The sequence below is a fragment of the Nelumbo lutea genome, chromosome 1 (assembly GCF_056320005.1).
Source record: "Nelumbo lutea isolate HS-2025 chromosome 1, American lotus-T2T, whole genome shotgun sequence".
Lineage (NCBI taxonomy): Eukaryota > Viridiplantae > Streptophyta > Magnoliopsida > Proteales > Nelumbonaceae > Nelumbo > Nelumbo lutea.
This window is the reverse complement of record NC_142684.1, coordinates 79,731,861-79,757,793: the sequence shown is the minus strand read 5'-3', so window position 1 is coordinate 79,757,793 and position 25,933 is coordinate 79,731,861. Positions and strand designations below refer to the sequence as shown.

The following is a 25,933-nucleotide window of genomic DNA, read 5'->3' as shown; positions in this document are numbered from 1 at the left end:
TTTAGAAGTGTAAATCAATGTTTTAAAACATGGAAGCATGATGCGAGGTGTTGCACTACCTAGAGGCACGAGGCGTAGTTCAGAAAGCAAGAAGCTTAAGCCTCCCAAATGTAAGCCTCTTTAAGAGGAGGGGGGTTAGGAGGAGGAAGGGGAGGAGGATGAAGAGGAAAGGGGATCTCAACTTTTCTTTATTTTTAATAAAAAACTTTTATATTAAAAAGAATAAAGATGCATAACATCAGTTGAAAGGGGGTCCATTGACACTCCTAGGTGGGACCTCTTGGCTGCCAATAAAAAACCTAACAGATTCTACTGGTTTGAGCATGTTGAGGGAGAGATGCTTTGTGCCCATTTTGAAGGGATTTTGGGATGTGGCTTCTGGTGTTCAAAGATGGATCTCACATAGCACCCACAAACGCTATGTTTGGTAAAAATCCGGAAAGTCAATATTGGCAATCTAAACTCAAAAAATACAACTATAATACGTGAAACTACTCCAAGTAGCTTATCTAGAACATGGGTATTCAGCCACTATGGCAAAATTAATGCCAATGTTTTAAAAACTGACCCAAACCAGAACTGCTTTGGCCACTAGCCGGGTCAATGGTTTGACCATCCGGTTCAAACAAATGGCCCATTCCAATTTAAAAAATAAAAAAAATGGCCAAATTTGTTGTTTGGGTCAAACAGGTCAACAATTCAACCACTTGGGTCAGCGGGTTGTTGACCAAGTCAATGTTTTTTTGCCAAGACAAAGTTAAGGGTGAAATGGAACTGGTTGCCTAGATGGATTCCGGGCTAAATGGTCCAACTATTTGGGTCAATAACGGTTTGAAAACCATAATTAATACAACTCAAGTCAAATTTATACGCCATCCCAAACGGAGCCTTCGTGATTGTTATAACCCAATAATGTGGTCATTGACTGAAAGTCATTTTGATTAATTGATGTTTTAAAAACCAACTCAGAACCACTATTGGTATTTGGCCAGCGGTAGAACAGATGGCCTCTTCCAATTTAAAAATAAAAAATAATTACAATAAAAAATGACCAAAACAGTTGTCCGGGTTGAACAGGTCAATGATTCAACTGACTGATTCAGTGGATCATCAACCAAATCAACAGTTTTTTGCCAAGATACGGATTAAGGGTGAAATGGAACCGGTTGCCTAGACAGTTTCTAGGCCGAATAGTCCTACCACCCAGGTCCACGATGGTTGGAAAACCATGTGAATAAGAGCATCTGGGGTTGACATGTACTGGGTGAATAAGAGCATCTCCTTGACATGAAGCCTAGAAAGATAACGATGCTATGCTATTGAACCCCTGTGAGGATCAAAATTAAGACACCATTGAAAGTGAAATGCCTAACAAAAGAAAATATACAACCGGAGATACCATCCTATTTTCATCTCCAGTAATGATAGAAAATTAGAAAATGGCATGAAGGACAAAATCAATTTACATGTTTTTGAAGTACACATACAGAAACCATGTTTTTTCATCTCCACTACCGAGCTTCCAACAGTGTAACCGTCACTTGGTTCACACTATATGGCTCCTGTTTACCTGAAGATGAATCCGTTTCATTGAAATTTCTTCCCAAACAGAAACCAGGTTCTTTTGGCTGTGGCAGTGTTGCAGTTTCACTACTGAGCATTAAAACTGCAGAAGACATTATCGGCCTATCTTCTGCATGCTCTTGCACACACAGAAGTCCAACTTTTATACATCTGAAAACTTCATTTGCGTTATATGAATCGCCTATTGATGAATCTACCAACTCCAAGGCCTTTCCCTCTCTCCACAGTCTCCATGCCTGAAAAAAGAATATGACTTTCGGTTTATCTAAAGAACATGACCAACAAGTAGACGCGAAATTTAAGATGAAGAAGAACGATTAGCTTCTCTCTCTTGGCACTTACATGTCCCAGCAGGTTGTGTTGGCTATGAGTGTAAAATCCTGTGTTCTTGTTGCCACTTATTATCTCCAACACTAGAACCCCGAAGCTAAATACATCAGATTTTACTGAGAACAGTCCGTCCATTGCGTATTCAGGAGACATATAACCGCTGCATGCCAACATCAAAGAAGAAAAACCTAAGGTGCTGACCTAGATATCATATCAAGCTCCATACGTATTTATGTCTGTATTCATTACTTACTATGTCCCGACTATTCTTCTTGTGTTCGCTTCAGTTTGATCTTCTCCGAAAATCCTAGCCATTCCGAAGTCAGAAATTTTGGGGTTCATCTCCCCATCTAGTAGAACGTTGCTTGCTTTGAGATCCCTATGAACAATTCTAAATCTCGAATCTTGGTGGAGATAAAGAAGTCCCCGAGCAATTCCTCCGATAATGTCGAATCGCTTTTGCCAATCCAATATTGTGCTTTTTGTCTTGTCTGCAATGAAATTTTCAATATGAAAGTCATGTAAAGCAAAATTCAAAGTATGAGTAAAATGAACTAGCTCAGCACTTACCAAAAATGATGGAGTTCAAACTCTTGTTTCGCATATATTCGTAGATCAACATCTTTTCTTCTCTACTGATGCAACAACCCAGAAGCCTGACAAGATTCCTGTGTTGAAGCTTTGCAATTAACCTAACTTCATTTTTGAATTCCTCTGCTCCTTGCTCTGAATTCTTTCCAAGTCTCTTTACTGCTATTTCTTGTCCATCGACCAAGTCACCCTGACAGTTGTGGTTTTCATCTCCATTAATTAATTATCTTTAGTTCTGTGTATTGTTATTTATACACTATTTATTCTACTAACATTAACAAGAAGCAAACTAATGTTTGTGAACTAACCTTATAAACGCAACCAAAACCACCTTTTCCAAGCATCTTTGTATTCGAGAAATTGTTGGTAGCATTTGCTATTGTATCAAAATCAAATAGAAGCAACTCTGTGTCATCGTTTATATTTTCATCTAGGTGATCTCTTGCACTTGGTGTAACCATATCAAATAGCATTTGCAAATCCTTGCTTTTTTCCCTATTAATGCCTGTTGTTAGGTAGGATAACAAGAGAAATGTTAGATGACAATGAAGTTGAGAAAGTTCATCTTCATGCTTATTTGTTTCTAAAGAGAATAGAATTTCTTGGTACCTCCGCCTTCGGTCTTCCTTCTCAGTACAGGGTGCACTGTATTCCTCTTCCATAGTGATGTAATTTTCTTGCTTTTCCATAGGAGATAGAGACTCAGTGCCAATACAGAAGTACCTAAGAAAGCTACAAGGCTAACTATCACTACTACTCGTTTTTTCTTGTCAGACATTTTGCCCTCCCCTCCTGAAGGTCATCAAATAATAATTAGTGACACTCAAGAGTCCTTCAACTGTAATGCTAACAAGTATATTTGTAACTTAAAGCAATCTACTTACTTTCTCTGCAGTTCAAAATATCAAATATGTAGAGAGCAAATGCATTTGCTCCCCTTCCAAACTGAGTTTGGGAAGAGTACATATACATACAATATAATACAAAATACAAGGTTTTACACTTTACAAATTTGTATTTGTATTTGTACTCCTTTCGAACCGAAGGCTAGCAACAGATGAAGAGAGGTTATGGTAATCCACCAAATCATAAATTTAATTTGAATAGTGGGGGCTTCGTGAGTTAAAATGATAAGTGAGACGATTTCATGTGACATGAAGCATGTTTCTAATAATGGTTCGACTATGACTCTCACTTTTACCAATTGAAAATTTGTCTTCAAGCCCATTTTTACACTTTCATTTAGTATCGTTTGGACCAAAATTTAAAAAGTACATTGATCCTTTGTTGGGGTTATGGACCAAAATTTAAAATAATGAGGTTATGGACCATTTGGCTTCTGACATCCCAACCCCCAATAAGAAGACAAAGAAAAAAAAGAAAGAAAGATTTAGGATATATGGTGGAGATTTAACTGATGTTTATAATTAGACGATCCATTATTTAATTGTTGCTAGTAGATTTGATTTTCTTTTCTTTTTTTCTTTTTTTTTTTTGAGGTGCAAACACACAATTTCAATCAGTACATCAGAAGCAACATTGTGACAACCCGGATATCCTTACACTGTATACCATAGGCAAAAATGGTAATTGATAAAAAAGAAAAGGGATTTATCATTTATTCCTATTGGGTTGGGTGGGTAATTTAACAAGGCCTCTTCTACTTAGGATTATACTGGGTGCAAAGACAAGTTCATTTTGGCAACAGTAGTTTATCTAAGCCCGACCAGACCCAACTTGAGATTTTGCATGAATGGGCTTTCGTTTTCTGGCCCTAGGATGGGCTTGGGCCTGAAAACTTAAGCTTGACCACAATTTGGGTGAAGTCTTTGATCACCCTGGAATTGGATTCATATTAATGAGTATAATTAACTGACCTTCTGATATAACACTAGAATATACCCTGGGTTGTATGTAATATACCTAATACGCAGGATTTTATTGTATGTACGCATCTTTACTTGTATTTCTAAATATGGACGAGAAGCCAAGAGCCCTGTCAAAGTCATTTTACGGAGGCCGGTTTGATTTTGGGCTGGCCAATAGTTTTTTACCTCAGGCTCAGGTTGGCCGTTGGCCCCAAGCCTACGTAATTCAAAGATGCTAGCATGACACAAATAGATAACCACAGCTTTTTAAGCCCATGACCAGAAACTACAGAAGTCTATTAACTTCTAACGCGTATGATGAAGAAAACCAACAAATACTTGGTTGACTTGGATAAGCCATATATGTTTAATCGGCCTGGACTGAGTCGACTGACTGGATCCTGGATTGACCATTTCATCCTCTTTTAAAACTTTGTTTTCATAATCAACCAACTTAATGAGCTTAAGTACCATAAAATTCTACAGCTCATCGCCTTCTTATCTGAGAAGTTTGACCAAATATGTATATAACAATATCGGCATTCGGCAAATTGAAGGTGGGATGTGGTAACCCTCTCCCAATATGAAATTACCAACCTCATCGGTCATCCCTCGCCTGCATCCTGTTGACCTAGCTTCCAGTACTCTTTAAAAGTGAGAATAGAAACTCCCACTCATTCGAACGTCCACCAAGTCAAGAAATTCGGCAAGTTAAATACACATCCAAATCGAAGTTAGAGAGATAATACACTCCCGGACCCAGAGCCAATACGTTGCTCCGGCATGGTTGGTGATGTCAACGCTAAGCTAGCTCGTTCTAACCATTTACGTGGTTGAAAATCAGGAACTGGTAATAATTTTCTGGACGGAACTACTGACTCTCCAAAATAATGTCATTGATTGCGTCATAGATTATTGGTTGTTAACCAGTTGCCATTGGGTTGGTAAATCAGCACTTCTGCGGTTCATCAGCTTCCAACTACTTCTGTATTCTTTGCTGCCTCCTTTCAATCTCAATATTAAATTTTGACGGTTAAATTAAGAAAGATGGATTTTCAGTTCTATAGCACCACCTCACATGACATTGAACCTTGAGTTAGATTTAGGTGACGGAATCAGGATAACGTTAGGCCGCGGCCAGAAACGGGCCGGAGATCTAAGGCGAGAGAGTAAGGAATGGGGACGAAGGCACACTGACACAGTAGTACTATAGTAGACACTAGGTAATAAAAGCGAGATAAGTATAAAGCATTTTTAATTTCTTACCCATTTCTGAAGATGCCATCCTCACGTAAAGATCTTGCTCACCGTTTTCTTCGTTAAACTCTCTAATGTCGATCAAGTCTCCAAACCAGAGGATGCAGCCACTCCCACCTTCGTTTACGTATCGTCTGGCATAAGCCACGCAAGAGCAGCTGTTCAAACAATGCACCTCGCACTCCTTGAGGTTCATGGTTTCGTTCACCCAAGATTGCAACAAGTCGGGAAGTTTTACCCCACTGATCTTCGCAAACCCCTCTCCCTTTCTGCAACGCAGTGGTGTTCTCCTTACACACCCAGCGGACCAATTCAGTAGATTCCAGTCTCCTGGTGATTTGGGGGTGAACCCCTTCAAACAGTCGCAGATGGGCCAATAGTTAAGCTTACAAAGGCCGTTAGCACCACACTGGTCATATCGATCACATGGCTCCTGCGGAACCTCATACAAAAGATCCCACGCCAGTCTCTGTTTATTCCATACAAGGCGTTGGAGAGAGCCTGATGGGTTCAGAGTAAACCTCATGACAGTGGAGTCGTCGTTTCGTTCATACATATAATATACTTCATCGGTGTCGGAGATGAAAATGGGTCTGAACACTGCATTGGTGTTGACGGGAACACCGCTAAATCGAACTCCATTCCATGGCCCGCTTCGGTATTTCTCGATTGATCCCTCCCTGATAACTAGTTGAGGTAACACGGAAATATCGATGCTGTAAGAGAAGTCCCCGAGTGCCGGGTCATCTGCCTTCTTCCACGAAGTCATATAGCGACTCAAATTTGTCTTAAAATTCAAACCCAGTTTCATTCCTGGTAAAAGCGTGTCTGATGGGAAATCGAAGCTCTGCCACACATAGATTTCTGAGTTACCATTGCTCTTGTCTCTGAGAACAAAGTTTCCGGAATCTAGAATCTGTGCAACTGGGCTCTTGGCTGCTGCTGCTGCTGTCGTCGATGATGATGAAATAGAAGACCAGAAAACGCTTGAAGTTTTATTGAGTAGAACGAGATTTCCGTCTTCAGTGATCTTTAAAACTCCTGTTGCATCCAGAATTGGGTTGTTTCTGTTTGCGACCCATACGATTGTTTCTGGGATATTCTTGTACCAGATGCCAAAGTAGCGATTCTTGGAATTGCCGGGACTGAAGAAACCTAATTCGAAGCTTTCATCAGATGAAACCAAGGTTTGGCGTTCGCCGTCACTGATAGATTGTGCTGGAGTCAAGGTGTCAGTGGCGAAGGAGTTGTGTGAGAAGAATGAGATCATCAAAAAACAGCACAAGATGGGAAACCAGAGGGTCTCCTCCATTGTCCCCTTTATTTTTCTCATTTCTTGTGTTTGTCCATGTATTTATAATGACGAAAAATTCATACATTTCAAATTAATTTCCTTAATTATCTTAATAGGCTGTTTCTGGTTTTTCCATTAATAAAAAAGTCAAAAGCTTGAAACATGATTGATGCATGCTGTAAGTCTAAAGATGGAAATAAACATAGGTTTTTCTGGGTGAATATGGTGGGTACGTAGTTGTGCTCCCTCGTCCATCCGGAATCTGCATGTCTTATTAGAATATCAAGGCCCAATTAGTTGAATCTAATAAGGCTTACCGAAAGTAGAATTTGCATGCATTACTTTAAAACTCATTTAACGTTAGCATTATTATATATCATCCATGGACGAGTGAGGACTGAGGAATACGTCGTTAATAAATAAAAAAAAAAAAATCAAAGAGCAGCTATCTAGGTCTGTAAAGGTCCAGAATGAGGTATATACATATGAACGCATGCAATCTAACATAAACAATATGTAGAGAAGCCCACGGTCAAAATGCTGACCCATGTTGGATTATTGTGTAGTCGCGTTGTGCATACAAAGTCAATTTGCTAAAGAGAAATCAGAGACGTCGGATGGGTAGATCTAATACAATGCAACGCGTCATATTGTGTAGTCGCGTTGTGCATACAAAGTCAATTTGCTAAAGAGAAATCAGAGACGTCGGATGGGTAGATCTAATACAATGCAACGCGTCATGTTGTTGTTGTTGGCGGAAGATTCTTTTGGACGACGGTGTGACGCACTAATCCAAGGCTGCATATGAATATGATATTCCTCTCCCAAGCAGCATAATCCAACTAAGCCAGAGCCTCTCCAAACACCAAAGTTTCTTTTGCGCGCGCCTATCGAGGATAAAACATTGTGGAGGCCAAAGCTTCATATATCACAGAACCATATAAGTACAAATTATAGTGTCCCCATATCTCTAATTGTAATTATGCCATGACATGGACATGGTAATCTTGATCCTACGTCATTGCTCCTCTTCCTAACAATGGGCCATTTCATAGCAGCAATATGTCATTTAGTCTAAGCCACACATCGGCCGCGTTATCAAATCCTCCAATGTTTTCAAAATCGGACCGATCAAGCTGTCGGATCGGAAAAACTGAGAATCGATCATTTGACCAGTTTCATTTTATTCTTTAAAACTGTTATTTAGCCAAAAACTGTTGGTTTAATCAGTGAGCTGTTAATCCGGATGGTCAAACTATCGAACCATTCGATATGGAAACGGTTTTTGGCCCTTTTTTTATTTTTTTTAATTTTTAAAAGTTTTATCTTTTGTCAGAATGGGCCATTTATTCGCACTGGATGGCTGGATCATTCAATCTAGGAACTGGACCCAGAATAGTTCTCTTTCTGGTCTAGCTTTAAAATCTTTGAGGCCTCATTCGGTTTTCGATAAGTTATTTATCCTGATAAATGCAATTACCTGGGTAAGTTTTTCCTAGGAAACATTTACTCGGGTAAGTGCATTTACCCATGTTCTTTTATTTCTCATGTAAATAAGGCAATGACCATTTTAGCAAAAAAAAATCCATTATTAAAAAGGGCATTTTTTGTTCGATTCAAGTGTTGGCAACTTTCCTTTTAGGTGGAAAATTTATTTACTCACCTAAGAGATAGACGGATAAGCGATACCTAAGAAAATAAACTTTTTCTGTTCTCTACATAAATCTGAAAAAAAAAATGATATAATTGATCAATAAAAACCAAAATTCCATTGACCAACTTTCCCCTTTCAAAATCCAAAAAAAAAAAAAAAACGTCCCCTGACTCCCTCATGTGTTATGTCATTGATATATGTGTGTCAAACATAGATTAAACTATGCGCATTGATAAAACAATATAGAGGCCATGTCAGGGAATAAAAACAAAATTCTCTTCCACATATAAAGAAAAGTTCTTTGATGACCAAACAGCCTAAAAATGGTGCACATTGCTAAAGCTTCACTGTCTAGTCGGCTCCACATCACTGGTGTCTTTCATTTAAATCTGAGATGAACGCAGCTCAATAATTGGCAAAAGAAAGTTTTTGAAAATAAATAGCGAGATCCCTTGCAAAGGTTTTTATACTTTTTAGAGTTCCTACTTCACACAATTATCTCAAAGAACTCATGTTCGTTCCACTACTCTGCTACATAATGTCAATACGCGGCTTGGCCTCTCGTCACAAGATCAACACATATATGACAAAACTTGCTGGATAACTATTTCCCAAACTTATTAGGGCTGACTTGTTGCATCCCATCCGTCGAAACTATCAATTCATCCATACAGCTAGCTAGCCCTCTTTAAACCATAGCTTTTGTCTCTTAGGTAGACGTGGAAACTGAATGGATGTGAATGGGCTGGGTGTGGGCTACATCCCATCAACCCATTTTAATAAGATGACCCATATGCTTCCATCTAACACAACCCGACTTTCACCGACATGCTCTACTTCTAGAAAATCATATGTGATGGAGGGTGATTTGGCCCAACCTCGTAATAAGAGGATACATGGATGTGACTCGGCATAGCCAGCTCACTACAAAGTAGACTCCACTATCCCAAGCTAGGGTTCCCTGATTTTCTATGCAGATTCTCCACGTTCATCATCTATAGGAAGCTAAGCCACCACCAACTAGGAGCAGCCAGATTGTGCAACATCATTTGGCGTCGTCTTTGGAAATTGCTTCAAAAATCCTTTTTTCACAAAGCATTTCATATCCCATTTCAATGGCTTCTTCCAGCAACGCCGGACGTAGCATTGACATGAATGTCTCCGGGGGCCAATTCCAGGTTCCAACCGTATGCATTGGACAATTCACTGTACCCCTCTCTGCAGATCAGGTCCCTATGTTGAACGTACCCCAAGTCATTGTACCGGTGAATGCACCACTCCCTTCTGTAGTAAGTACAACCTTCGCAGAGCCCTCTGTCATTCCCCCGGTTGCCGGACATAACCAACTCGACGACCTGGTGCACTTCATGCGGGCCATGCAGGCCCAAATGCAGCAGGTCTAGCAATTCCAGTTGTACCAGCAGCAAGTTCTTCATCATGTCTATCAGTAGCAATACCAGCTACAATTCCCCCCACTGCCACAGAACCAATAGCCTGTTCCACCTCGGCATCCGGCTACGCAGCAAACCAAGCCTCGCCGCCATAGTGAACACCCTCCTCGCTGGGGAGAGACCTCCCAAATCCAGAACCTTCAGGGGAGTCAAGTCTCATCTCGTGGAAGGCGGGAGAGGCAGATTACTCCTCCCACCTCGCAACAAGTAAATAGGTCAGGAGGCACCCAGCCCACTAGGCCCGCTTCACCTCGGCCTTCGTAATTTGAAGTTCCACTCGCAGTAAACCGGTTTGGCATTCTGGCCGCAGACTCCAGACAAGACCCTTCAGTCCACAGCAACTGTCGTCAGCAGTACAAGCAGCTGCCAGTGAAAATAGTACCTGACAATACTAAGGCTAGCAGCACTAATGCAGAGCCGGTAAAGAAGCAACAAAGGCGACGATGCAGAGCTCGTCAAGCAACAGTCCAACACTCCCCTGAACTGCCTAAGGGAAAAGAAGAGGCAAGTTTGGGGACCGTGAAGACCACTCCGCTTCTTACTGTGCCATCTCCTCTATCTCTCGAACCCTTGGCCACTCCAATGCCAAAGGATTTTAATGTACCTCCCTTAGACAAGTATGATGGGTCGTTTGATCCAAACGACCATGTAGACTCATTTCAGTCTCAAATGCACCTGGCCGGAGTAGATGAATCATGCATGTGCATTGCTTTCTCCACAACTTTTAAGGGGGTAGCTCGCACATGGTATAGAAACCTTGTGCCTGGGACAGCCAAGAGTTGGGCGTAGTTCGTGTAGATCTTTACCTCGCACTTCATTACTAGTAAAAGATGCCCGAGGTCCGAGGAAAGCCTCATCGGCATAGTCCAAAGAGAAGGAGAATCTATCCGCAACTACATCAAGAGATTCAACGATGCATGCTTGCAGATTCCCGATCTAGACCCCACTGTGAGACTTACAGCTGTAAAGAGAGGAATCACCCACAAGGAATTCAAGTGGCACGTGGTCGCTAACAAACCAAAAGATGTCACAGACTTTCTCAAGCTCGCTGACCAGTTCATCGGAACAAAGGAAGAGATGAACCAAAAGAGAGAGAATCCACTAGAGAAGAGGAAAAGAGAATGTGAGACCTCAACTAACGGGGACAACAAAAGAAAGAAAGACGAGCCAGCTCGAGGAGGAAAACCAGATCAGCCTTTCCGATCTCCTCAGGCTGAAAGAAATTGCACTCCCTTGAACGCAAAGCGAGCAGAAATCCTCCTGGCGATCAAAGACGCTTCTTACGTGAAGTGGCCACCTCGGATGAGGGGAGACCCGAACACAAGGAATAGTTCATAGAGATCACGGTCATAGCACCGAGAATTGTAAAAACCTCCGCGATGAGATAGAAGAACTCATCCGTCACTGATATCTGAAAAATTTTGTACTAAATGATAATAAAAATTAGACAGGTCGGCAGGAGAGCAAAATAGAAACGCTCCCGAATCCAGCAGCAAGCAGAATGAGCAACCACAGAGATAGATAACCAAAGAGAGGCCAGTTCGAGGAGTAATACATATGATCACCGACGGATCGATTGTTGCGGGCTGCACCTCAGCCGCGGCGAAGACATCAGCTTGTGAGATTGAAAGAGAAGAACAAAATCCTCTGAAGCAGCCAAGGTTAGAAGAACCCATTTTCTTCACCCAAGACGACGCGCGCGGAGTCCAATACCCCCATGATGACGCGCTCATCATAAAAATGAGAATTAATGATTTCGAGGTGAAGCATGTCCTAGCCGACTCTGGCAACTCGGTGAAGATTATCTTCAAAGATGCATTCGACAAGTTGCAGCTTCAGGAAAGCGACGTCAAGCCCGCAAACACTCCCTTGGTAGGCATTAGCGGAGAGGAAGTCAGGCCCCTGGGAAGAGTCATAGTACCTGTGGAGGTCGGTACCTGGCCTAGCATAGTGAGATTCGACCACACTTTCCTAGTGGTCGCAACTCCCTCTCCGTACAATGCCATAATAGGTCGGCCTATCATCCATGCTCTACGCGTAGTGGTGTCCACCTATTACTTGGCCATGAAGTTCCCCACGGACTTCGGAGTTGGGGTGGTGCGAGGTGACTGACTCGAGTCTCACAAATGCTATGTCACCACCCTCAAAGGGAAAGCCAAGGCAGCAGACGACCTTGAATTGGAGCGACCTATAGAGTACCATGAGGAGCGAGCTTCACCAATAGAAGAGACGGACTCTATACCTGTTTCAGAGGAAGATCCCACCAAGACTCTCCAGATCGGTGCTTCGATTGAGGAGCCTCTACGATCTCAGCTGGTAAGCTTCTTACTTCTAAATTTAGATGTTTTTGCATGGTCCGCGGTAGAAATTCCCGGCATAGACCCTAGAATAATCACTCACAATTTGCACATTGATCCTATAGTTAGAACCGTTAGACAGAAGAAACACAACTTAGCCCCAGAGCGTTGGAGAATAGTTGACGAGGAGGTCAGGAAACTCCTTGCAACCGGTTTCATCAGGGGGGTCTATTACCCGAGCTGGGTGGCTAACCCCGTTTTGGTAAAAAAGGCCAACGGTAAGTGGTGCATGTGCGTCGACTGTACTGACCTGAATCGAGTTTGCCCAAATGACTACTTCCCACTTCCCAAAATCAACCATTTGGTGGATGCGACCTCAGGGCACGAGTTGCTGAGCTTCCTGGATGCTTATTCGGGCTACAACCAGATCAAGATGGACCCTGCCGATGAGGAAAAAATGGCCTTTATAACCGAGCTTGGCCTATACTGTTACAAGGTCATGCCCTTCGGACTGAAAATGCTAGGGCAACTTTTCAAAGACTTGTAAACCGATTGTTTGAGCCATTGATGGACAAAAAAGTAAAGTGTTATGTAGACAACATGGTCGTCAAAACTCAATTTTCAAATGATTTAATAAAAGACTTATTTTGTGTTTTTCAAATTTTGCATAAGTACAATATGAAATTAAATCCCAACAAATGTGTCTTCGATGTCACTTTCAGTAAGTTCCTAGGTTACATCGTTAACCGACGCGGAATCGAGGTCAACCCCAAGAAAATTAAGGCAATCCTAGACATGAGACCGCCGTTTCATGTCTAAATTGGCAGATCGTTGCCTGCCTTTCTTTAAGGCAATTAAGAGAAGCAAAGACTTCAAATGGACTGAAGAGTGCTAGCTCGCTTTCGACGAGCTCAAAAGGTATCTCGCCAGCATCCCAATTTTGACCCGACCCAAGGAGGGAGATATTTTGAAGCTATATCTCTCCGCAAGTGACGAGGTAGTCAGCTCGGTACTGATAAAAGAGGTAGGTCGGGTTCAACGACCCATCTACTATGTTAATAAAGTTTTGTAGGACACAGAAACGAGGTATCTAGAAATCAAAAAGTTAGCGTACGCGCTAGTCATCGCAGATCGGAAGCTTTGGCCATACTCACAGGCTCATACCATCGTCGTCCTCACCAACAAACCTCTGAAGCAAGTCTTGATCAAGCCTGAGGTTTTCGGAAGATTGACAAAGTGGGCCATTGAGCTCAACGAGTACGACATCCAATACGAGCCCCGAACTGCCATCAAGGCCCAAGCCTTGGCCGACTTTGTTGTAGGATGTACTTTCAGTGTTGCAATCCCTGAGTTGATCAAGCCCGAGCACAGAGAAGCTTCAACCAGTGCAGCACCACTCCTGGTTGGAAGAAATCCAACTTGGAATGAGGAGCCCTGGATCCTTCATGTGGATAGCTCGTCAAATCAGCAAGGAAGCAAAGCTGGAATCATTCTGTACGGGCCAAGCGAGGCGAAACTGAGTATACACTTTGGTTCGAGTTCGCTGTGTCCAACAATGAAGCAGAATACAAAGCATTAATAGTCGGGCTCGCCTTAGCAAGCGAAGTACGAGCTAAACACCTCAATATCTGTAGCAATTCCCAGCTCATGGTTAATCAAGTCACCGGTGACTATGAAGCCCGCGAACTGACCATGGTTGCTTACTTAGCCAAAGTCAAAGAAGCTCTGCGCAACTTCCAGTCCTACTTCATCAAGCAGATCCCAAGGTCCGAGAACACTGAGGTCGATGCCCTATCCTGATTAGCCAGCACAAGCGACAACACCATGAGAACCGTGTACATAGAGAACTTGCCTCGGCCTAGCATTCTCGGAGGGGTAGAAGAGGTCGCTCTTGTTGCGCAAGTAGAGTCGAGCTGGATTGATTCACTCGCAAGCTATCTGCTCCACGGGGCCCTCCCTGCAGATCGTAATGCCACCAGAAGGGTAGAGCGTCAGGTAGCCAAATACGTCAAGATAGACAGATGGTTGTACCGAAGATCCTACATGCTCCCTTATCTGCGTTGCTTATGACCTTCCAAGGCTGAGCTTGTACTTCGCGACACTCATGAGGGTTTGTGCAGAGGACAACTAGGGGTACGGCTCTCGCCCAAAAAGCTCTATGATAGGGCTACTACTGGCCAACAATGAAGGCAGATGTGATTGAGTTCGTCAAAAGATGCAACAAATGTCAAAAGCACGCCAACATCCACCACCAGCCCGTCGCTGACCTAAAGTACCTCACCAGCCCATGGCCCTTCGCACAATGGGGAATCGACATACTTGGACCTTTCCTGCCAGTGACAGGATAGAGGAGGTTCCTAGTGGTAGCAGTGGACTACTTCACCAAGTGGGTGGAGGCCGAACCTCTTACGATGATCACAACGCGAACCATACAAAACTTCTTCTGGAGGAATATAGTTTGCCATTTCTAACTACCTCGAGTACTCATCTCTGACAACGGCGAGTAGTTCGAAGGCATAAAGTTCCAAAACTGGTGCAAAGACATGGGGATACAACAAAATTTTACCTCGGTAGCGCACCCTCAAGCCAATGGCCAAGCGGAAGTCACGAACAAGGCCATCCTTCACGGACTGAAGGCACGCTTAGCCCGAGCTAAAGGATTGTGGGTTGACGAGCTACCTAGCGTACTTTGGGCTTATCGGACCATTGTGAAGACCACCACGGGTGAGACCCCCTTCAACCTCACCTATGGCACGGAAGCAATGATCCCAGCCGAGATTGAGGTGCCTACGGTACGCTTGGAGGCACACGAAGAAGAAGCGAATGAGAGCGAGCTACGCACCAACCTCGACCTACTTGAAAAGGTATGGGACCTTGCATACATTAGGACCGCGGCCTACCAGCAGAGAGTAGATCGGTACTATAACGCCAAAGTCAAGAAGCGGAATCTCCACGTTGGAGACCTGATTCTCTGCAAAGTTATGGTACCTGAGCCCAGTGTTGGTAAGCTCAGACCGAATTGGGAAGGACCCTAACGGGTAAAGTGGCAGCTCAGGGAAGGCACGTATGAGCTTGAAACCTTAGAAGGGAAATAGGTACCTCAGGCCTGGAACATCGTCAACCTAAGGCAATACTATCTATAATTTCTGAACTAGGGAGTGGACTACGAGTTGCCCCCCTCAAGGCCTAAGGGCCAATACATCGATCTAACAAAAAGACCTCGGCAACATAAGACCCAGTCGCCTCCTCGGCATGGACGAAATCCAGAGAGTGGACTATGAGTCGCTCCCTCAGCCTAAGGGCTAAAAGCGCTGAACTCACAAAAGACCTCAGTACCATATAAGACCTAGTCGCCTCATCGGCATAGGCAAAGTACTTTTAAGTAGCCCATGTGCAAACAGGTTGGGCGTATATCCTACTACGTCTCTCACCTCGGTGTACACCATAAAACTACTCCAAGTATTGGGCGATAGTTCGGGGTAACGACAAGTGGGGGAACCCCCCACTTCGGTTATCTAGCTCGATAGCTCAACAGTTCAAAAAAAAAAGCATCACTATGGTCAGAAAGGTTTAATTGCACTTAGCAAAAAAGTATATTTCATTACGAATAGTTCGTTAAAAAAGGGGAGAGAAAAGGAATAGATGTTGAGCTCACAGGCTCAAAGTACAAAGGACTATTCGGGGCACTCATCACCCTTGCCCAAAGTCTCGGCAGAAGAACCAGCCTCGTCGATGGCACCAACTCTATCATTGGCACCGGCCTCTTCAGTGTCAAGTAGCTCATCATCGCTCTCTGCTTCGGAGTCTGGGTCTCCAACGGCTTCAAGGGCCATCTCTTTTGTGATCTGCGAAGTAGTGATGACACTCATATTGAGCTACGGAAACTCACGCTTGGTCAACCACCTACTGAGCTTGAACCCTTTATGGTAGCCCTCCGACCCAGCCTCGATCAACTCTCCCTTGAACTCTTCCGAGCTCTTATAATCCTTGATGGCCTTGACCTTGTCTTCCTCTACAGCATGGAGAAGAATTTCAGTTCGCTCCTTGACGTCGGCCTCAAGGTTCTCCACCTGGCGCTTCAGATCTGCCTTCTCCGACATCATTGACTCAATAAGCTCTTTCTGAGCTCGCACACTGTTCTCCAGTTGACTGATCTTGTCGCGAGCTAAATTCAGTTCAGTATAAGCCTCGCGGGATGAACTCTCAGCAGCTAAAGCCCGCTTCAAGTGCTGCTCGGACTGGTAAGTCAAGGCGTGCATGGCGGTGTTCACCTGCCAAGAGTATAAATTAGTACCAACAAAGCTACAAATACAAAAATCAATGTAGAACGAGACTTACCACCATATAGTGGGTAGCCGCCCGAGCCCCGAGCTGAGTAGGCATTAGTTCAGCTGAGCTCGCAACTTCCTCGGAATACATAGCTCCTTTGCTCTTTTGGAGGCTGCATTGCAGAGTCAAGATACTCCGAACTGTCTCTTCACTCCTCGAAGAAGCAGCAGTTGCCGTAGGGGCGGGTCCTGAAGATGTCTCAGGCGCACTAGGTGCGACCTTCTCCGACTCCAAGTCGATCACCGGAGGTGCACTGGAAGGTTGTTCGGGCTCAAGGATGGCGGGCTCTAGGGACTCAATACAAGCTCTTTTAGTAGCGCTCTTCTTCTTCCCTTTCATCCATCCAAGAAGCTTGTCCACACTGAGATTCATGGAAGTTGCAACAAAACCTAGCATTAGCAACGTCGACAAGAATAAAATACCAGCTATCAAAAATAACTTTAAACCAAAGACGACCTACCAGGACTCAAGTCGGCCTGCACGAGCTTATGTTTGGCAAGGTAGTCCTTACAGTGGAAGCCGAGCTCCACCCTTGAATGGAGCGTCTCCCTTGTCTTCAGGTCCAGCCTAACACCAGAATCCTGAGTGGTAGCCCTCCAATGGGTAGGAAACGACCACCTTGCGGGATTACGAACTACGAAATAACTCCATTTCCAGGCTGGGATCCTATTGGGTAGTTCATGTAAAAGTTTATAGCCTGGGCGAGGAGACAAATAATAGGTCTGCCTATGCTCGGGAAGGACACAGGAAGAATTCCTCTTGATTGATAAAATAGAAGAAAAAATTTTGAGGTTGAGAGGTAGACAGTACTCGTAAAAAAGAGAGATCATCCCTACTACATTTTGAATTGAGTTCGGGTGTAATTGCCTTATGGTGATGTTGAAGAACTTCAGGACCTCTATGATCAAGGGGTGCAAAGGTAAGCAAAAACTAGCCACGAGCTTCTCTTCGAAGATTACGATCTCATTATGATCGTGTTCCCAAGCGAAGTTAGTTATGGGGAGACTATAGGTGTACTCATTCGGGAGGTGGTATTGACCTATTAAAGCCCTAAGTCTATCCATAGTCAGCGTCGAGGGACCAAACCTGTCCGGCGCTTGACCTCGATGAGAAGTGGATGCCGGGTTATCCATGGCCTCTCGCGCCTCCCAGGATGACTCCACTTCGAGAAGACCGGCCTGAGCCGAGGTACCTTCCTCGGGCTCATCTAAAGGACTATCAAAACTAAACTGCGACATAACTACAAACTAAACTAAATTGAAAAAGAAAAGCTAGGGGAGACTCATCCAGAAAAATGACCAAATTGAGAAAACGGTGAACTGGGAAACCCGAGCTAAGGAGTCTAAATGTGACATTTGAGCGATCGCTAGTGAACTTATGGAGAGGAAAAATGTCTCGGGTCCCCAATATTTATAGCCGATATGTCCAAGAATCAACAGTCGAGATCAAGGCGATCCAACGGCTCTCAAGAAAACCGATTGCACGACTCCCGATGTTGAAATCAATTTAGCATGCTTTTTGGCGTCCGTGGAGTTTATAGATCGTATGACATCCGCGCTAAACCGTACGCGACCCATGTTATCTTTGATTGAGCCAAATGGCGAACTGGTCCGACCAATGAACTATCTGACTGGACGGCCTAGACTTCGAACCAAATCCACCCGTCATGTCGTGAACTCCCTACACCAGGTCAAGACCCCTGGATCAGGGAGTGGGGGGCAATTGATGGAGGGTGATTTGGCCCTACCTTGTAATAAAAGGACACATGGATGTGACTCGGCATAGGAGACAACTCGGCATAGCCAGCTCGCTACAAAGTAGAATCCACTACCCCGAGCTAGGGATCCTTCGAGTTGAAATCATCCCGAGCTAAGAGCACCTCGGTACTCATCCCGAGTTAAGGGCACCTCGATACCAGGACGCGACATCAATTCATAATTCAGTTCGGGGTGTACGACCATTAGCTCGAGAACATCAATTCGAGGTAGAAACCAACTCGGATATACCAATCTACCCTCAACACAATTCCGAAAGTCACTCCAACGGTTCCCAAATTCTGCGGGATCACGTCTCGCAACAGCTAAGCATTATCTCCTCGTCCGATTCAAGCGGAAGTGATTAGCCTTATCAACTAATAACGTTATTTCCAGATAACACGGAAACAGACTCTATCATGGCAAAGATCACAGAACTACTCCGTAAAGCCCGCGAGGACTCCATTATATAAAGGCCTCCCTCTCGGGGCCCAAAGGTATGTGCAATTACTGCTTACTAGCTCTCTTGCTCTCTAATTACTCTCAGCTCACATATACTGATTTAAGCATCGGAGCGACCTCGCCGGGTAAGCACCCCCAGGTTCTCTGATTTTCTGTGCAGATTCTCCATGTCCGTCGTTTACAGGAAGCTAAGCCACCGCCAGCTAGGAACACACAGATTGCGCAGCATTAGTATGGAACATACATCCACCACATGCTCGTATGTTTTCGTTTTTTCCCCAAACTAAAAAGAAAAATGTTCTTGAATTTTTGGTTTAAAATAACATATTTTGTATTCATCTAGTGATTTAATGTCAGGCTTTGTAAATCACATAATATCAACACTCTAAAATGTATTTCTGTTTCGAGAACCATTGTTTGGATAGTTTCAGAAACATGAACTGTCTTTTGAAACTAAAGGGCTTATTATAGCTTCTCAAAACAAAAATGCACTTCAAGAAACTGGATACAGCAATCAGCATAGCTCATACATAGTATTGCTAGGAAAGTAGTTAAGTTTAAACCAAAGGATTTTATTTCAAAAAAAGAAAAGTATAATATACGCCGTGTATGTTCAAAGAGTCAGTATCTACCAATGAAAATGGAAGTACAAGAGAACCTGCAATAAAGTAGGCAGGCTTGGCATTTAACCGAGATCAGCCCAGTCTTGATTTCTTGCTCGGTGATGGTCTTAGCCCAGTTAAGGTATGACTGTATTTGTGTTCCTGAATTACTGGGCTGGGCATGGCTATATTAATCCTTAGGATGGATTGGCCCAATTTTCCTTCAGTCAGTTCAGTTTGGGTTCACCCAAGAGGCAGGAGGCAGCCCACATGCAGCTTACTAATGGTATTGGTTGGTGAGATTACACTACAGACTACAGTAGTCCGCCGGTCCTCTGTTGCAGGACACTTGCATAGGATATTGCTTTCATCAGTTTCAATTAATCTCTATCTTATTGGAAAGGAATTTGAATATATAGCAATATGGGTTACATTGTATGAGAGGCCAGAGCAGCAGCAACTACCGGGCTTCTAGCATTGTAACCGATACTTGGTTTAAAGTACATGACTCTTGCCTATTGGAAGATGATTCTATTTCAAGCAAACTCCTTCCCAAACAAAACCCAGGTTCTTTTGGTTGTGGCAGTACTGTTGCAGTTTCACTACTGAGCATCAAAACCACGTTTGACATGGTGGGTCTATCTTCTGCTCGTTCTTGCACACACAGAAGGGCGACTTGTATGCATCTCAAAACTTCATAGGTGTGATAACACTCACCCATGGATGTATCCACTAATTTCAAGGTCATTCCTTCTCTCCACAGTGCCCATGCCTGAAACGTACGTTTTCTTTGTGGTTATTTGAAACAGTAGCAACTAACTACATGAGAAGGCCTAGAAACGTTTAATTTGATAGAGATAGAGAATGGTAACTACTTACATGTCCAAGAAGGTTATATTGGTTGTTGGTGTGGTAAAATCCTCTGTTCTTCATACCACTTATTATTTCCAACACTAAAACACCGAAGCTGAAAACGTCAGATTTCACTGAGAACAATCCGTCCATGGCATACTCGGGGGACATATAACCACTGCATGCATGTCAGCATGGAAGAAAGATACAAAAGTAAGTTAAGGTTGTGACGTAAATATCTGAATGTTTTTAACATACTTATGATACTTACAATGTTCCAACCACCCTATTTGTATTTGCTTCAGTTTGATCCCCTCCAAAAATCCTAGCCATTCCGAAGTCAGAAATTTTGGGGTTCATCTCTCCATCTAGTAGAATGTTGCTCGCTTTGAGATCCCTATGAACAATTCTGAATCTAGAATCTTGGTGAAGATAAAGAAGTCCCCGAGCAATACCTCCTATAATTCTGAAACGCTTTGGCCAATCCAGTATTGTGCTTTTCGTCTCGTCTGCATTGGAATTTTGATCGAGAAATTTACTACGTACGACTTATTAGTTGATTATTAATTAAGCTTTAATGCATGGAAATATAAATATATATATACGAACCAAAGATGATGCAATCCAAACTTCTGTTGTGCATATACTCATAAATTAATATCTTTTCCTGGCAATCGACGCAACAACCCAAAAGCCTAACCAGATTCCGGTGTTGAAGCCTAGCAATTAACACAACCTCATTCTTGAATTCTTCTGTTCCCTGCCCCGAATCCTTTGCAAGTCTCTTCACTGCAATTTCTCTTCCGTCCACCAATTCACCCTAACAGTTGTAATTTTCACCTCCTAAAGTCAAATATCGCATATTGTAAATGATATATCAAGATAGAGCTGATTGATACCTTGTGAATTTACCTTATATACGGAACCAAAACCTCCTTTGCCGAGCTTCCTTGCATCAGAGAAGTTGTCAGTAGCAGTTGCTATAGTATAAAAATCAAATAGAGGCAACTGATCAATTTCATCCATTTTGCTTTGATCAGAGTAATCCATGTTGCTTGGTTTTACGACGTCCAAGTCCAATAGTTGCAAATCCTGACTTTTCTCCCTTGTACCTGTGTGTCAAAGGCAAATACGAAGTTGAGGAAATTAATGCATCTTCTTCGTCATGCTTAATTATTTGTTTTCAAGAAATTAATTAAAACAGACTTGCAATGCTATCTAACCTCTTTCAGAGGAGCGGATTGTCCTCCTTTTCCAAGTGAGATAAATGCTACTCAATGCCAATGCAAGAACACCAAGGCTGGCGGTGATGCTAGTAGCCAGAATTACTAGTCTTTTCTTGTTCGAATTGTTGTTGGATTTGGAGCCCTCCGCTTCTCCTCCTGAAGATAGGCGTAAATAATTAATCTTCAATCACACTTCTTAATTAATCACTTAAAAATGAGAGATTAATAATTGAAAATTCTAAGATACAAAAATACATTTTTCAGCATCGATATCACCGTGAACAAATACAAATAATGTTGCATCTTTCTGTTTTTCGGCACCGATATCATAGTGTCATGGTGCAATATTTACATCACAATAATCCTACCCACACTTGCCCACAAAGCACTGCCTCCGTGAATTGGGAACATCTCCAAACATATAAGTGCATCACGAACAGATGTTCCTCATGTGTGACTACAATCTCATGTGGGTAGGTGTGGCCAGAATCATCGTAAGAGATCCAGACTGGTATTTCACAGTATCAGTGTAAAAAATTATTATATATTTTTATTAATTAAAATTTTCAATCAGTTCCCTGTATTTTGGCTTGAGTGACAATTTGGTTCCCAAACTTTAAAATGTGACAATTCAGTACTTCAACTTTCAAAATGTGACAATCCAGTACCTTCTGTTGATCGGTCCACTAATCAGCTGTTAAGTGATATTTGAAAAGTCAAAAATGCCCTTTGAATGCCATCTAATTCTCTTTATCAACCATCCAAACATTGACAAAAAAAGTAAACGCAGTCCCAAATCCTAGCCTCTTCTATTCAAAAAAGTTGTCGCCTATTTAGAAGAATTTAGAATTTGGAACTGTTCATTTTATTGTCAATGTTTAGATGGTTGCTAAAGAGAATGAGATGGCATTCTTAAGACATTTTTTATTTTTCAAATGTCACTTAACGGTTGATTAATGGACTGGTTAACGACAAGTATTGGATTGTCACACTTTGGAAATTCGGCTACTGAATTTTCACATTTTAAAAGTTTGAATACTGAATTATCACATTTTAAAGTTTGAAAACCAAATTATCACTCAAACCAAAGTACATGATACTGATTAGAAATTTTTCCTTTTTATTATTATAAATATTATTATCACAAATTTATTCATAATTTTTTTATCAATACAAATCTACTCATAATTTTAAGATAAAAAATGCTTTCCATGATTCAGAAAAGCTTGGGTATATGTAGAAGTCAGTATAGACTAGTTTTAATACCAAGACATTTGTTTGGGATAGATAGGGACATCATCAATACATTCTTCTATTTAACATGGGAAAATGCATTCATTGTGTCCAATTATGTTAGATGTTTACCTTGTCTTGATTGATATAAATAATTCTATTCTGACAAACTGGTGGCTCAAATTGACCCTGTAAAATAGGTGGTATGTAGGGGCGGTTTCTATTCTATTTGGAACCATCAATAGGCCCAGTTGGACCAGACTGGACGGATTCGGAGTCAATAGAAGATAACGAACGTAGATGGGTTGGAATTATGTTGGAAAACTTTTCTAATGCTATACTCCTGGTTTCCTACCTAACGAAAGAAAGGAAAGAATATAGAAAACAAAAAAACAAAAACAAGGAATAAGCACCAATGGAGAGGGGCCTTACTACAGTCTGCCAGACTTGACCATACATGCATGGCCGTTGCTTGCCACATCAGATCTCTCATTTTAAAGAAACGATTATAAATACATAAATCCCACGAACCAAATGAAAACTTAGATTGCTAAATACATAAAAATGAATATCTTAGACTGTGTGACATAAACCCATAATTAAGGCTATATTGTCAATGATTTATATTTAAATAAGGCCGTCTCTGCTTTGCCAAAAGTTAAAAGTTTCTTTTTTGTTTCTGTTTGTCACACAAATCCCTCGGCGCAGTTGAACGTATCATATGGGCAAGAATTGGGTGAAAAGAAAAGAAGAGGAAAAACTATGTAATGTAATTGCATCAGCAATTTTTAATAATCTATCCGGGCTCACAACATATATCATCGGTGAGGCCACCTAACACCAAGCCCCCGATCTCAGATCAAACGGCTGAGAGAGTCCGAATTAGCTGGATTGGTTAAACAACTCCTAAGTCCTAACACAGCCACCAATTGGGTTAAGACTTAAGAGTCCTTTCACGCATAGCTAAAACCACGAAATCTAAGACTTCCATTCCATGTATTATTTGGCTACACCTTGAATAAAATGAGAGTAACGTTGCCAATGCATAGAAGGCCACATGATTCAAGCCTTCAAGGTTTTATTCTTGCGCTCGACGCAAAAGTGAACTCTTGCGAGTTTCGGATGACCCGGTAATCGAGCCAGACGAGTCAACTCACTGACAAAGATAGGAAAGAAATCTAAAAAAGAATAAAGAAGAAGAACCAGTTTATAGTACACACCTAGCTCTGAAGCTGCCACTCTCACGTACAGATCTTCGCCGCCGTCCGTGATGTATTCCCGGAGATCGATCAGATCGCCGATCCAAAACACACAGCCGCTTCCGCCTCCGGTGATGTTAGTATTCGCATAAGCTGTACAAGAACAATTTTTCTGGCATTCGGCTTCGCATTCCTGAAGATTCATGCTTTGGTTTACAAATGCTCGAGAACTATCCGGCAGTTTCAGCCCCGTCAATTTTAAGAACCCATCGTCCTTCTGACACACGTACTCGGTTTGCAAAACACAGCCATCAGACCCATCTCTGAGATCCCAAGCCTTCTGGTTCTTCGGCTTGAATCCCTTCACACACTCACAGATCGGCGAAGCATTGCTGTCACAAATACCATAAGGCCCACAGTTCTTGTAGTCGTCGCATTGGTCCTTTGGGGCGTACCAGAAAAGGATCCAGTCACTGTTCACGCCTAGCTGCCATGTGAACCTTTGAAGCAAACCAGTCAAGTTCACCATCAACCTTGAAAAAACTGAGTCACTATTGATTGTAAATGAGTAATAAACCTCCTCCTCATTAAATGTGAAATCAAAGCTTACGATCTCGCTGGGCCTCATTTCTGGAACTCCACTAAATTGGATTCCATTCCAAGGCCCGCTTCGGTACACCGTGTTCAGTCGGTTCATCAGAAATATTTCTGGTAATCCATGAGGATCTATCCTGAAAGAAAAATCCCCCATTGAAGGGTCGTCTGGGCTCTTCCAAGATGTCAGGAAACGATTCAAACCGGTCTTCAAGTTCCACCCCAGCTTCATACCTGGTAACAACGTATCGGTGGGATAATCAAAACTCTGCCATAGATAGTTTTGGGGATTGGGATCGCTGGCCTCCCTGATAACAAGATTCCCGGAATCAAGAAGCTGCGCAATCGGATTTTGTACCTTAGATGATGTATTTGTCGACCAGAGGACGGTCGCCTGTCGGTTGAGAAGAACAAGATTTCCATCGGTGCCAAATGATAGAACTCCAGTTAAATCTGTTATTGGGTCGTTCCTATTTGCAACCCAAACCACTGTTCGAATCGAAATTTTGTTGTACCAAATCCCCACGTAACTGTATTTCGAATTATCCGGAGTGAAGAACCCTAGTTTGAAGTTTCCACCGGAGGAAACAAGGGTTTGGGAGTCTCTGAGCGATTGAGCCTGAGTTATGGTGTCAGCTGCAACTGAAATTTCCGTGAAAAAGGTCAGTGAAATAACGATGGAAACGAGGCAGAGATGAAGGTTGCCACTGAATCTTAAAGCTTTCATGTTTTCCTCTTCTCTCAGTCAGTGGCCTTCTTTGGACGAACGTCTTTCCTTTTATATTTCTTCATGTTCAAGGACATTTGATCTTTTGTGACTGGACTGGCAGGGTGGAATGCTGGCATCAGGGTCTTCTCTGTTTTTTACGAATGGATTTGACGAGAAGGGCATGGAGCGGGCTTGGTAGTTATTAAATAGTAATAGAACTGACGAAGTTATAAAAAACATGGGCCCAGGCCCACTACATTATCTGAGTTTTTATTTTTTTTTATTTTTTATTCACTTTATAGTTTAAGCATATCATTGTTTTTTGTTTTTGTTTTTGGAAAGCAAACCCTTTCATATGTTGGGGAGCTAGTTTTCAAGCGTAAATAAGGGAAGATGGGGTACTACAGGGATATCTAGTTTCCAAACGGGATGGTGTATTAATCACCAAAGAAGAAAAACACACACAAAAAAAAAAAAAGGAATTGGGATATGGTGGGATTGGCTTATCAAAAGGTTAGGTGTGATTTCCTTCCTCTTTAGCTTAATGGACCTTGGAATTCATTTATGACTAAGCCGGGCTTATTAGTTTAATAAGCGTCATACTTGACCCAAAATGGCTGTTAAAGAAAGTCCAGCAGGCTTCATAA

The 25,933-nt window shown here is 42.5% G+C and overlaps 2 protein-coding genes across 4 annotated transcripts; both read right to left on the bottom strand.

Moving 5' to 3' along the window:
• Positions 1 to 1,255: 1,255 nt before the first annotated feature.
• Positions 1,256 to 6,969, bottom strand: LOC148875625 (G-type lectin S-receptor-like serine/threonine-protein kinase At4g27290). Its single transcript, XM_088964696.1, has 7 exons — positions 5,640 to 6,969; positions 3,115 to 3,297; positions 2,814 to 3,010; positions 2,485 to 2,695; positions 2,168 to 2,405; positions 1,927 to 2,074; positions 1,256 to 1,820 (listed from the first exon to the last, which is right to left on the bottom strand). Exons 1-7 carry the CDS (start codon positions 6,961 to 6,963, stop codon positions 1,512 to 1,514), a joined length of 2,610 nt encoding a protein of 869 aa, XP_088820822.1. The 5' UTR covers positions 6,964 to 6,969; the 3' UTR covers positions 1,256 to 1,511.
• A 12,874-nt stretch (positions 6,970 to 19,843) lies between these two features.
• Positions 19,844 to 25,480, bottom strand: LOC148875624 (receptor-like serine/threonine-protein kinase SD1-8). Of its 3 annotated transcripts, none has more exons than XM_088966313.1 (8): positions 24,005 to 25,455; positions 21,549 to 21,707; positions 21,238 to 21,437; positions 20,935 to 21,145; positions 20,781 to 20,834; positions 20,597 to 20,693; positions 20,353 to 20,503; positions 19,844 to 20,245 (listed from the first exon to the last, which is right to left on the bottom strand). In XM_088966313.1, exons 1-8 carry the CDS (start codon positions 25,302 to 25,304, stop codon positions 19,934 to 19,936), a joined length of 2,484 nt encoding a protein of 827 aa, XP_088822439.1. In that variant the 5' UTR covers positions 25,305 to 25,455; the 3' UTR covers positions 19,844 to 19,933. The 3 variants fall into 3 exon arrangements, with proteins under 3 accessions (XP_088822439.1, XP_088822440.1, XP_088822438.1); XM_088966314.1 differs by having other exon boundaries at positions 20,597 to 20,834; positions 24,005 to 24,811; positions 24,936 to 25,072; XM_088966312.1 differs by having other exon boundaries at positions 20,597 to 20,834; positions 24,005 to 25,480.
• Positions 25,481 to 25,933: the final 453 nt, after the last annotated feature.

What these genes read in the sequence shown, in the direction of transcription:
- LOC148875624 (XM_088966312.1), bottom strand. Translation starts at nt 25,304, where the DNA reads ATGAAAGCTTTAAGATTCAGTGGCAACCTTCATCTCTGCCTCGTTTCC. An exon ending in TTTGGATTGCATCATCTTTG is followed by an intron (nt 20,835 to 20,934) that starts GTTCGTATATAT and finishes ATTCCAATGCAG; the next exon opens with ACGAGACGAAAAGCACAATA. An exon ending in AATAGGGTGGTTGGAACATT is followed by an intron (nt 20,504 to 20,596) that starts GTAAGTATCATA and finishes ACATGCATGCAG; the next exon opens with TGGTTATATGTCCCCCGAGT.
- LOC148875625 (XM_088964696.1), bottom strand. Translation starts at nt 6,963, where the DNA reads ATGAGAAAAATAAAGGGGACAATGGAGGAGACCCTCTGGTTTCCCATC. An exon ending in GTTTTGGTTGCGTTTATAAG is followed by an intron (nt 2,696 to 2,813) that starts GTTAGTTCACAA and finishes CACAACTGTCAG; the next exon opens with GGTGACTTGGTCGATGGACA. An exon ending in AGAAGAATAGTCGGGACATA is followed by an intron (nt 2,075 to 2,167) that starts GTAAGTAATGAA and finishes GTTGGCATGCAG; the next exon opens with CGGTTATATGTCTCCTGAAT.